The sequence below is a fragment of the Heterodontus francisci genome, chromosome 43, assembly GCF_036365525.1.
Source record: "Heterodontus francisci isolate sHetFra1 chromosome 43, sHetFra1.hap1, whole genome shotgun sequence".
Lineage (NCBI taxonomy): Eukaryota > Metazoa > Chordata > Chondrichthyes > Heterodontiformes > Heterodontidae > Heterodontus > Heterodontus francisci.
The window spans coordinates 17,824,123-17,837,816 of NC_090413.1; the positions used below are offsets into that span (position 1 = coordinate 17,824,123).

The 13,694-nt window shown below is 44.7% G+C and overlaps 1 protein-coding gene across 8 annotated transcripts in view; it reads right to left on the reverse strand.

Annotated features, from left to right (window-relative positions):
• Positions 1 to 13,694, reverse strand: part of brd4 (bromodomain containing 4) — a 218,749-nt gene that overhangs the window by 111,736 nt on the left and 93,319 nt on the right. For 7 of the 8 annotated variants that reach the window (XM_068020994.1, XM_068020991.1, XM_068020993.1 and 4 more), the window contains one exon: positions 3,089 to 3,226. In XM_068020994.1, the coding sequence (XP_067877095.1) occupies positions 3,089 to 3,226 (138 nt within the window). Of the gene's footprint in view, positions 1 to 3,088; positions 3,227 to 6,739; positions 6,819 to 13,694 lie in introns of those variants that run through there. The other variant, XM_068020995.1, reaches the window with a different exon arrangement.

Below are 13,694 nucleotides of genomic sequence, written 5' to 3' on the forward strand. Positions count from 1 at the left end.
ACACCAGCTCTTCAGCCACATATTCATTTGCCTAACCCTCCTAATTCCTACCCTCACTAGCACGTGGCACAGGGAGTAATCCTGAGATTACAACCCTAGAGTCCTGCTTTTTAACCTTCTGCCTAACTCACTATATTCACTTTGCAAGACCTCATCTCTCTACCTGCCTATGTCATTAGTACCAATATGGCCACGACCTCTGGCTGCTCACCCTCCCCTTTCAGAATGTCCTGTAGCCGCTCCGAGAAATCCTTGACCCGAGCACCAGGGAGGCAACATACCATCCTGGAGTCTCGTTTGTGGCCACAGAAACGCCTATCTGCACCCCTTACGAATCCCCTATCACTCTTGCTCTTCCAACCCTTTTCCTCCCCTGCTGTGCAGTAGAGCCCTCCGTGGTGCCACGAACATGGCTGTTGCTGCTTTCCCCTGGGAGGTCATCCCCCCCACCTCCCCCCACAAACAGTATCCAAAGCAGTATATCTGTTTGAGGGGGATGGCCACAGGGGACTCCTGCACTACCTGCCTGTGCCCACTACTCCATCTGGTGGTCACCCATCTCTTTTCTGCCTATGCAGCCACTACCTGCGGTGTGACCACCTCACTAAACATGCTATCCGCAACTTCCTCAGCATCGCGGATGCTCCACGGTGAATCCACCCGCAGCTCCAGCTCCGTAATGCGGGTAGCCAGTCGCTGCAGATGGATACACCTCCTGCACACATGGTCGTCAGGGACACTGGAAGCGTCCCTGATTTCCCACAAAGCGCAGGAGGAGCATATCACGGGGATGAGCTCTCCTGCCATGACTTACCCTTAGGTTAATTAGTTACTCCCTTAATTAAATACTAATTATACTAGGGGCCTTGTTCTACCCACAACAATCTAAAGTCTTTAAAAAAAACTTTAGTACTTACCTTATCACCAGAGATTCTTTTTCCAACAAACAAAATGACTTTCCCCTTATTTTAAGATATTCTAACAGCTGCTACTCACCAACAAATCACCTTGCAGCTCTCCTCTGACGTCACTGTTTGCCTTTTTTTTTCAAAACTCCGGTGTGCTGGAAGAGCTCTTCTCCACTCTGCTCCCGGAAGGTGAGAGACTGGGCCTCGATCCTCGGGGTCAATTTATAGGCTCCACTCCCGGCGTTCTCCCCACAGGTCCGCTCCAGTCCTCTCCGCTCCCGGAAGGTAAGACAACCCTTTCATCCCAGGAATCAGACTAATGAAACTTCTTTGAACTGCTCCCAATGCAAGTATATCCCTCCTCATGTAAGGAGATCAAAACTGTACACAGTACTCTAGATGCAGTCTCACCAATGCCCTGTACTGTTGTAGCAAGACTTCCCTTCTTTATAATACATCCCCCTTGCAATAAATGCCAACCTTCCATTTGCCCTCCTAATTACCTGCTGGACCTGCATGCTAACTTTTTGTGATTCATGTACAAGGACATCTAGGTCCCTCTGTACCGCAGCATTCTGCAGTCTCTACATGCAAATAATATTTTGCTTTTCTATTCCTCCCGCCAAAGTGGACAACCTCACATTTTCCCGCATTATACACCATCTGCCAAAGTTGTGCCCTAACCAGTTTTGACTTAACCTAATTGAATCCCTTTGTACTCTGTGTCCTCACAACTTGCTTTCCTACCTATCTTTATCAGCAGCAAATTTGGCTACAATACACTTGGTCCCTTCATCCAAGTTATTAATACAGATAGTAAGTAGTTGAGGCCCCAGCACTGATCCCTGCAGCACTCCGCTAGTTACAGTATGCCAACCCCATTTATCACAACTGTTTCCTGTTAGCAAATCCTCTATTCATGCAATATATCACCTCCAACACTATGAGCTCTTATCTTGTGTAGTAATCTTTTACGTGGCACCTTAGCGAATAACTTTTGGAAATCCAAATGCAATACATATACCGAATCGCATTTATCTACCCAACTTGTTACATCTTCAAAGAACTTGAATAAATCTGTTAAACACGATTTTCCTTTCATAAAACCATGTTGACTGTGTCTGATTGCACTATGATTTTCTAAATGTCTTGCGACTACCTCCTTTAATAATGGATTCTAGCATTTTCTCAATGACAGATGTTAGGCTAACTAGCCTATAGTTTCCTGCTTTGTCTCCCTCTTGAAGAGGTGCTACATTTGCAGTTTTCCAGTCCACTGGGACTTTACCAGAATCTAGGGAATTTTGGCAGATTGCAACCAATGCATCCACCACCTCCGCAGTCTTAAGACCCTAGGATGCAGGCCATCAGGTCCACCGTACTCGTCAGTTTTCCTTAATACTTCATCTCTATTCATAGTGATAGTTTTAAGTTCCTCCCTCCCTTTTGCCTCTTGATTTTCTACCAATTTAGCATAAAGTAAAGGTTATATAGAGGAAATCAATCAGGGAATCTAAACTGTCCAAATTCTTCAGTTATTTTGCCTTATGCTAGAATCCAGGGATGGTCTTGTGACAACAGAAGCAAATTTCAATGTTTCAGGTTAGTCACACAGGCTTCACTAAACACACAATATTGGAATAAAAACAGAAAATGCCAGAAATAATCAAGTCAGGCAGCAGCTGTGGAGAGAGAGAAAAGAATTAACATTTCCAGTCGATAACCTTTCCTCAGTTCTGAAACATGAACTTTGTCTCTCCCTCCACAGATGATGCCTAACCTGTTGGGTATTTCTTGCATTTCTGTTTTTATTATTTCAGATTTCCAACATCTTCAGTAATTTGCTTTTGACAAAATACTCGAATGCATGCCAAGTGCTCTCAATCTGGAACAGATATTTTTGTATGGCACAATTACACATCATGGAACACTCAATCTTAGAGGTTTCCCTTCTATCGAGACTTACACAATGAAAATTGGTGGCTTGACTGAGGTACTAGACTAAGCTTCAGCCAGCAGAATCATACTTCAAAATGAGTTACTAGATTCAAAAAAGGGGGAAGAATATTATGGAGTTTAAATGTCACAGCCTTTTGCTGACAATGCAGATGATTTGTCTCAAAGAAATATCTGTCAAGAACGTTTTTTAAAACTTCACTACATATACGTCATGGTCTTACCTTATTATAAATGTAACAGTTGGTAAACATGGTATTGAAGTCCTGAATACATTCTTGGGCGTTCAAGTAGTAATTGTTTTCTAAGCGCTTTTTAATTGTTCCCATGTCCATAGGATGCTTGATGATTTTATAGTAATCCTGAAAAAGATTAGTTGCATTATTACAGTAGCTTGTAAAGTTGAAGTTACATACAACCTTCAACAGAAAGGTCATCCTTGCATCATACGTCAGATAACCAGTTTACTATGTCAATGGTGTTTCAGACGGTCAAGTTTTTTTTTTAAAAAACAAGTGTATAAACTAGCGACATCGGCTGATGCAGCCAATCCAGAAACTCACTCCATAGCACCAGCTACGTACCAGTGTCTGCAAGAACATTGTTACAGGCAACTGCATGCAGGATTCATGTACTCACAGAATCATTTAGAAAGTTTAAGGCACAGAGAGGCCACCTGGCCCATCATGCCTGTGCCGGTCAAAAAATGATCTACCTATTCTAATCCCACCTTCCAGCATTTGGTCCATAGCCGTGCAGCTTACGGCACTTGAGGTGCATATCCAGACTCCTTTTGAATGAGTTGAGCGTTTCTGCCTCAACTACCCTTTCAGGCAGTGAGTTCCAGACCCCCACCCTCACTGGGTGAAAACGTTTTTCATCGCCCCTCTAATTTTTCTACCGATCACTTTAAATCTATGCCCCCTAGTCACTGACCTCTGTGCTAAGGTGAATAGGCCCTTCACCTCCACTCTATCCAGGTCCCTCAAAATTTTGTACATTTCAATCAGATCTCCCCTCAGCCTTCTCTGTTCCAAGGAGAACAACCCCAGCCTATCCAATCTTTCTTCATAGCTGCATTTTTCCAGTCCTGGCAACATCCTCGCAAATCTCCTCTGTACCCTCTCTAGTTCAATTACATCCTTTCTGTAATAAGGTGACCAGAAATGCACACAGTACTCAAGTTGTGACCTAACTAATGAGTTATACAGTTCCAGCATAACCTTCCTGCTCTTGTATTCTATACCTGCGCTAAGAAAAGGATTCCATATGTCTTTTTAACCACGTAATGGACCTGCCCTGCTACCTTCAGGGATCTGTGGACATTCACTCCAAGGTCCTTTAATTACTCTACACTTCTCAGTATTTTCCCATTAATCATGTATTCCTTTGCCTTGTTTGACCTCCCCAAATGCATCACCTCTCACTTCTCCAGGTAGAATTCCGTTTGTCACTTTTCTGCCCATCTGATGTTACAAACTTGGATGGTCAATTTTTCGTAGTACACTGAAGCCCACAGAACAGAAAACTTACCCTGCAGCTGCTAGACTATTTACAAAACAGATGTTCAAATCCACTAGTAAATTAAACACTAATCTACCCTGAATGGTGTTGAAATAGCTACGGATGAAGTTGAAGACAAACTCAGAAAGTGTCTTGAACTTCATGCTTAACATTTTCAACCAATGCAGAATAAAGCCAACAGAATATTGAACAGTATAGCAAAACCATTAGAACATGTTCTGAAGGGCCAGCAACCAAAACGTTAACTTGTCTGTTCACTCCGCAGATGCTGACTGATCTGTGCGCTTCCAGCATTTTCTGTGGTTCAACATATCGAACAGACTCCAGAACAATGTTAGTAAAGAAAACACAAATTATTTAAGAATCAGTTACTTGCTGCAATGGGTAATGTCTTGGTCACCAGAAATGGACTCAAGTAGTCTGACCAGAGTACCACATATTGCGATTAGGATTGTCAACTTTCTATTCTACTGTAGCAAATAAAAATGCTGTAACACACAGATCAGTCAGAGGCTGTGAAGTAAAGACAAGAAAACGTGTCAGTTGCACAGCCTTGTTCAAAACTTGTATTTCAGGTGGATAAACAAAGATAGGCCAAAAGGCCTTCCTCATCTGTAATTGTGATCAGCGCCCACAGAGCATCTAATAGACATGAATACAGCAACTTGCCAAGATTCCTTTGACAGTACGTTCCAAACCCACAACCTCTACCACCCAGAAGGACAAGGGCAGCAGATGCAAAGAAACACCACCACCTGCAAGTTCCCCTCCAAGGCACACACCATCCAGACTTAGAACGATAATCGCTGCTCCGATGTTAAAATTCTGGAATTCCCACCCGCACAGCACTGTTGATGTATCTACACCACACCGATTGTAGCAGTTCAACGCAGCGGCTCACCACCACCGTCTCGAGGACAATTCGGGATGAGCAATAAATCCTGGCCTTGCCAGCGACGCTCACATCCCAAAGATGAACTAAAAAATACTCAATTCTGGTAATACAACCTTAGAAGAGAATGGCAGACCCGCAGACACAAGTTCAAATTCCACCAAAGCAGCTGGGAAATTTAAATTCAGTTAATAAATAAATCTGGAATAAAAAGCTAGTATCTGTAATGGTGACCACCTAACTACTGGATGTCATAAAAACCTCTGATTCACAAATGTTCTTTCGGGAAGGAAATCTTCCATCATTATTTTGGTCTAGCCTGTGTGTGGCTTCAGACCCGCTGAAATGTGGTTGACTCTTAACTGCTCTCTGATGTGGCCTAGCAAGCAACTCAATTAAGGACAATTAGGGATGGGCAATAGATGCTTGCCTTGCCAGCAACACCCATGTCTTGTGAATGAATAAATGAAACAAATGAATTCAATAAATCTGATAATTTGTGGGCTATCAGAAAAATGACCAGGAAGCTTCCAGCTGTCATAAAAACCTGATCAGTTCATTAATGTGCTTCAGGGAAGGGAACAGATGCACCTGGTCTGGCTACATGTCACTCAGTAGCACACTATGTGGCTGATTCTTGATGCCCTCTGAAGTGGGATAGCAAGTGATTTAGCTGTGAACAACCACTAGAAAAATAAGGGGGGAAAAAAATACTAGACATGAACTCGGGCATTGTATCAAATCAAGACTTGGGCAATCTCAGTACAGTCAATCATGCAAAAATCTCGTCACTAAGAGCTCGGAATTGATGCCCACGGTAAAGAACTATCCCACAGATTAATAAAGCAACAGCCTGTACTCAGGCACATCTATCATCCCTGGCCATGTTGTGTTCTGCTACCACAATACACCTAAGTGAGAGAGAACAGTGGTGCACAGTTAGATGAGAGTGGCCCAGCAGTCTTCAACATTGACTCCAGATATCAAGCAGTCTTGGTGCCTAAAGTCAAAGAAGGTCAAGTAAACATCCTGTTTCCACCCCCCCCCCCACTTTCTTATCCAATTATTCATTCTTGGGAATGTGGGCACGCTGGCAAGGCCAACATTTATTGCCCATCCCCAATTGCCCTCGAAAAGGTGGTGGTGAGCAGCCTTCTTGAACTGCTGCAATCCATGTGGTGTAGGTGCTGTTAGGAAGGGAGCTCCAGGATTTTGATCCAGCAACAGTGAAAGAACAGCAAATACTTCTACTACTCCTCGAACTGTGAAGTCAGCATTCTTCCATGTTGATCACTGAGAGGAGGCTCCAAAGAGAATAATGGCCTACAATACACTGGGTGGGTTCAGGCAGGGCTTGGTCATGCCATGAATTATTGAGCTCTCCAGGTCCCAAAAATCACAACTGCCAGACTGGGCCTGTGACCAGTGCTGAGTAAACCTACATGAGGAAATAACTTACTTGACCTCATCCTCACAATCAGTCACAGACTCTGCTATGGTCTTCATGCTCAGGGCAGCCTCAATTCTGTTGTGTGGCACTATGAAAAGTGGGACAGACGAAAGACAGAAGTTTAATCTGGGCATCTATGAGGCATTTTGGGCCAGCAGAGTCATATGTCAATCTGCAACCTTGTGGCCAGGCACATCATTCCCTCCTCTGACCCCATTGAGCTAGGAGACGAGCTCTGGTTTAATGGGTGCAGAAGGGTATGCCAGAAGCACCATCACGCTTACCTTAGAATGAGGTACCACCTTAGTGAAGCTACTGCACAGGGTTACCGATGTGCTGTGTCCAGGAAATTCTGTTCACTTAGTGACATGAGAGGCAGCTGAGTACACGGAACACAGCATTGACTATAGGCCCTAACAATACCCCAAATATAGCACTGAAGACTTGTGTTCCAAAGCTGGCCCAGCTGTTCCAACGTGGCTTCAATAACTCCATAACCACCCCCACCCCTGAGAACTCTGTTCCTCTAACTCAGGCTTTTCCAACTTGTTCAGGCGAAAGGCCACATTACGATTTTTGAATGGCCTAGTGGGCTGGTGAGCAAATTTCGAAAGAGGAAACCATTAACAATTTAACTAACGAATAAAAACAACAAATGTGCATTTTTGTGAAGCTTTAAATGAGCTGAGTAATTTATTGACTTATTTTCACGTCACGATATTGAAAACTGATTTAGTGAGATACCTGGCATTGTTTTTGCTTGCATAAGTAGTCAATCACTGCCCACACACTTGATGTAGTGATGCGGAGTATTCTGGATAGATGTCCATCTTTCAGGAGTGAGATTTCTCTCTGTCTCTCCATGTTCCACCCCACCCCCCCACCTCAGCTTCCTCTTCCCTCCTCCCTCTGCTTGCCCCCACACTCCCCCTCTCCCTCTGCTGCTTCCCCCCAACCCGCCCCCGTCTGACAGTTGCACTGAGCGGGTGCGTCCAGCACAGTAGCTTTGTCGTTTGTCAGTTTGTTTAAAAACATAGTGCTGAGTTTCACAGATGACAGCTGCTGAAACAGGAACGTGCTTCTCAACAATGGACAGATTCGGGGTTTTCTGGCAGGCTTTTAAAAAAAAGTCGGAAAACCTCAAATCTGTCCGACGTTGGAAGTACGTTCCTGCTTCCTCCGGTGTCAGCCGTGAAACTGACAGCGCAAGCTTTCTGAAAAGGCCGCTCGACAGGACCACAAAGGGAAATTTCCCACCTGCACTCATGGACCGCTGGTGAGGATGAGGAACGGCTACAGGCCGGATAGAAATCTTTGACGGGCCTGGGTCCTGGCCTGAGGGCTGTATGTTGGACAACCCTGCTCTAACGCGTCTTTTTTGCAACCCAAAAACCTACATTGGCAGCCATGAATTTGCTGCCTTGCCCCAACCTTAAATGCCCATCCTAAATTTTCACAGGTCCATCTCCCTTTCCTTCTTCAAACCTACCACTTTGATCAAGCTTCCAGTCACACATTCTAATATCTCCTTCTTTGGCACAACCCTGATCAGAAATGGACTCAAGGTCTGAATGCCAGAGGAAAGTAAGCAGCATTCAATTAAATATGGCAGCAAGGAACTCTAGCACAAACCATGCCAATGCGTGTCACACCTGAAAGAATGCTGAGTGTCATCCTCAGAAGCCAATCACTGCAATCACAGGACATGGCTGTAGGATTAAGGAAACATCCTTAGATCAACCATTTTCAACCTGCTTCATTAATGACAGCCCATTCATCATGACTTCAGGAATAGGATCGTTCGTTGATAAAAACAGCATTCAACTACAGTCATTTACCTGATAACGACTGACCTTGTGTAGGCTCTCGACACTGGTCACAAGGAAACAGCCTACTCAACCGCATTCTCACCAATCTACCAGTCACAAATATGTTCACTTGCCAGCCTACAGAAGGACCTGAACAACATTAAGACTTGGAGTCAAGTGCCAGTTAACATTGATATTGCGTTGAATATTAAACACCATCTCAAACAAGAGAAAGCCCAACTACCACCTAACTATTTTATACTGTACAACCATTGCCAAATCTCCTACCAGGAGCATCTTGGGGTTCACCACTGACCAGATGTTTAACTGGACTAGCGATATCAGCATCATGCCAACAATAGCAAGGCGTAGGCAGATTAAGTGGCTTACCTCCAAACCCTCTCCATCATCTACGAGGTTCAGGTCAGATGTGCAATGGAGTAACCATTTGATAGGATAGTTGCAGCTTAAACATTCAGTACCCCTGCTACTGGACTCAAATCTCCCTTCCATCAGCGGTGTACTAATGCTGCTGTACGTACAATCTATAGGATGCACTGCAGCAATTCGCAAAGGTTACTTCAACAGAACCCCCTCTCCTGCACACATTACTGGCATACTCTTACCCTTAGTAATCACCAGAAAGTCACATACCATTTAGACTTGGACATCAAATCACTCCTACAATGTGCCTGGATCAACATTGAAGAACTACTTATTGTGGAAGCATCATCACCTCAAGGTCTGTAGCAGTTCAAGGAGATAGCCAACCACCTGCTTAGAACAACTAGTGATGTGCAATGCATACACCCTTGCCAGCCTCACCCACATCCCAGGAACACAAAATACTTCTGCCATAGCTCAGTTAGTAGATGCACTGCCCAGTAAGAAACCAAGCTACACAATACAGACCTGAAATGTGTCTGGACACCAATTGTTGAGTCTGCAACTTCAAAACAGGAGGGTTGAAAATGGGAGGTGGAAAGGTTTTTATTAAGACAGACAACTTATGGTCTCTCTAAAATCTATTAACAGGCCCTCTGATATAAAGCCAGTTGGCTGCCGTGTACACTGGCCATCAGAATTTCTCATCTGCTCAGGCCTGGCTAAACAACTTCCTTCAGATTATGGACAACTCTTACCGTTTTACAATGTATTTAATCAATGAGTCTTCTAGTTATATTCTTGTTCAGACAGAAAACACAAAGAAACTACTTTAAGACCAAAGAGGAAGAAAAATACAACCTGGAGATACATTTTTGCAGTGTATCCCAATAGAGAATCAAAATTTCTGATTTTAAAAGTTGTTACATTATGTTTAAACAAATGATGCATTTGCATTATCTGCTGCACAGCAGATTCTTAGTAGATAACATTGCATGTGTCATTTGTTTAAACAATCAATTTCTGAAATTAATTTTGCAACACCATAAACATTTACTAAAAATTCAAAGCCACAGTTCTAATATACGTACTCCTACACTTAAAAAAACTAAAGTATTTCAAAAGCCGCTTTACAAAAATATTGCTTGAAAAAAAGCACAAGAGCTCGTCTGACCTGAAAACAGTCCAAGAACGAGCTTCTAAAATGACCTCAAGCCAGCTCAGCAATTAGATCTTGTGATGTTAAGGTGACATACCAACACTTTAGTAGAGTACTAGAATTCATTACAGTATATATAATAAATCAGCATTCCTTCAAACTACTGTGGGCAGCTCCAAAAGATATGTCTACCTGCCTCCTGTTTACATAAATTAATTACACTATATAGTATTTGGCAGATGTACGTTAACATCTAAAGTCACACCTGTTCTATTACTGTTAATGGGTAATGTGAACACACTCAATCCAGTCTTCCTATGACTGTGGCACAACTTTGCCCAGTACAATGACCAGTCTCTTCCTGTAGTCCGAGTAAGTTTTATTTGGCTGCTATTTCCACTCCCAATACTTCCTGTGCCAGCTGCTTCCCTCAGCCAGATGCCCAGATCCTCGCAAGCTCAAATTTTAACCGGATGCCGCACTGTGCTGTCCCATTTCATCTTGTTTATGGCATTACCAAACCTGCAAGCTCCCAAATATATTCAGTATCACAGCGGCTTTAATGACATACTTTATTCTTTCTTGGGATGTGAAGGTCACTGGCAAGGCCAGCATTTATTACCCATCCCCAATTGCCCTTGAGAAGGTCCATATGGTGGAGGTACACAAACAGTGTGTTACAGAATTTTGACCGTCACAAACATGCAGAAACAGCAATATAGTTCCAAGTCAGGATAGTGTGGGGCTTGGAGAGGAATATGCTGATGCTGGTTTTCCATGGATCTGCTACACTTGTACTTCAAGGTGGTAGAGGTCACGGGTTTGGAAGGTGCTATCGAAGGAGCCTTGGAGAGTTGAAGCACTGCATTTTGTAGATGGTACACACACCAGTGGTGGAGGGAATAAATGGTTAAGGTGTTGGATAGGGTGCCAATCAAGTAGGCTGCTTTGTCTTGGATTTTTTTTATTTTTTCATAGCATGTGGGTATCACTGGCTAGGCCAGCATTTTTTGCCCAACCATAATTGTTCGAGAAGGTGGTGGTGAGCTGCCTTCTTGAACCACTGCAGTCCATTTGGTCTGGGTACACCCACTGTTTGATCCAGTGACAGTGAAGGAATGGCAATATATTTCCAAGTCAGAATGGTGTATGACTTGGAGGGGAACTTGCAGGCAGTGGCGTTCCCATGCGTCTGCTGTCCTTGTCCTTCTAGGTGGAAGAGGTTGCAGGTTTAGAAGGTGCTGTCAAAGGTGGTGCGGTGAGTTGCTGCAGTGCATCTTGTTGATGGTACATACTGCTGCCATTGTGTGTCGGTGGTGGAAGGAATAAATGTTTAAGGTGGTGGATGGGGTGCCGATCAAGTGGGCTGCTTTGTCCTGGATGGTGTCGAACTTCCAGAGTGTAGCTGGAGCTGCACTCATCCAGACAAGTGGAGAGTATTCCATCACACTCCTGACTTGTGCCTCAGATGGTGGATAGGCTCTTGGGAGTCAGGAGGTGGGTTACTCGCTGTAGAATTCCCAGCCTCTGACCTGCTCTTGTCGCTACAGTATTTAGGTGGCTGCGCCAGTTCAGTTTCTGGTCAATAATAATCCCCCACTATCATGAGGATGTTGATAGTGGGGGATTCAGCAATGGTAATGCCGTTGAAGGTCATGGGGAGATGGTTAGATTCTCCCTCATTGGAGGTAGTCATTGCCTGGCACATGTGTGTGCAAATGTTTCTTGCAACTTGTCAGCCCAAGCCTGACTGTTGTCCAGGTCTTGATGCATATGGACACGGGCAGCTTCAGTATCTGAGGAGTTGCGAATGGTACTGAACATCATACAATCAGCAAACATCCCCACTTCTGACCTTATGATGGAGGGAAGGTCATTGATGAAGCAGCTGAAGGTAGTTGGGCCTAGGACACTACTCTGAGGAACACCTGCAGCAACCTTCCACAATAGCGCTTCTAATATGTCTTCCTTGATCCTCAACTGAGGATTTCCCACACCCCCTCCCCCCCCCCAACACTGTGGGCAGGGCCTTCAACCGTGTCCGGCCCATTTCCCACACTTCTGCCCTCACCCCTTCTCCTCCCTCCCAGAACCGAGACAGGGTTCCCCTTGTCCTCATTTTCCACCCCACCAGATTCCACATCCAGAGGATAATCCTCCGCTATATCTGCCACCTCCAGCGCAATGCCACCAAACGCATAGCCCCCTCCCCTCCCATCAGCATTCTGAAGGAATCGTTCCCTCCACGACACCCTGGTCCACTCCTCTATTACCCGACACCTCGTCCCCTTTCCATGCAATCGCAGGAGGTCTAACAGCTGCCCTTTTACCTCCTCACTATCTAAAGCCCCAAACACTCCTTTGAGGTGAAGCAGCAATTTACCTGTACTTCTTTCAATTTAGTATACTGTATTCGCTGCTCACAATGCGGTCTCCTCTACAATTGGGAGACCGAACGGAGATTGGTTGACCACTTTGCGGAACACCTCCACTCTGTCCAAAAGCATGACCCCGAGCTTCCAGCCACTTGCATTTTCAACACCCCCCACCCTCATGACAACATTTGCGTCTTTGGCCTGCTCCAGTGAACATCAACGCAAGGCACTCTACAGCCTTGCGGACTGAATATTGAGTTCAATAACTTGAGTATGACTGGCCCCTTTTTTAAATACGTGCCTGTTTTTCACGTAATCAGAGCTGCTCATTATTCTATTAACACTCTCTGGACTAATGCTTTGTGTTTCACCACAAGCATTAACACACTCGTTGCCTTTGTCCTAGGACAGCTTTGTTATTTAATCTCCCTCTGCACTATCAAACACCTTTCCCTTTGTTCTCGCCCCCACCCCCTTGTTTAAAACCCAATTCTTTTCTAATTTTTGCCAGATCTGATGAAAGGGCACAGACCTGATGAAAGGTCACAGGGCGGCACAGTGGCGAGCACTGCAGCCTCACAGCTCCAGCGACCTGGGTTCAATTCTGGGTCCTGCCTGTGTGGAGTTTGCAAATTCTCCCTGTGTCTGCGTGGGTTTCCTCCGGGTGCTCCGGTTTCCTCCCACATGCCGAAGACTTGCAGGTTGATAGGTTAATTGACCATTATAAATTGCCCCTAGTATAGGTAGGTGGTAGGGAAATATAGGGACAGGTGGGGATGTGGTAGGGATATGGGATTAGTGTAGGATTAGTATAAGTGGGTGGTTGATGGTCGGCACAGACTCGGTGGGCCGAAGGGCCTGTTTCAGTGCTGTATCTCTAAACCTGCAACGTTAACTTTGCTTCTCTCGTCACAGATGCTGCCAGACCTGAGTAATTCCAGCACTTTCTGTTTTTATAACTGTAGCAAGGTCCTGGGGCTGAGGCAATTGGCCTCCAACAACCACGACCATCATCCTTTGTCGCTCCAGCTAATGGAGAGTTTACCCGATTCCCACTGACAAATTTTGCTAGGGCTCCTCAATACCAAACATTTAAATGCTGCTTCGAAGGCAAGGGCATTCACTCTCACTTCACCTATGCAATTCAGCCTTTTTGTCCACATTTGGACCAAGGCTGCAATGAAGTCTGGAGCTGAGTGGTCCTGGCAGAACCCAAGCTGAGCATCAGTGAGCAGGTT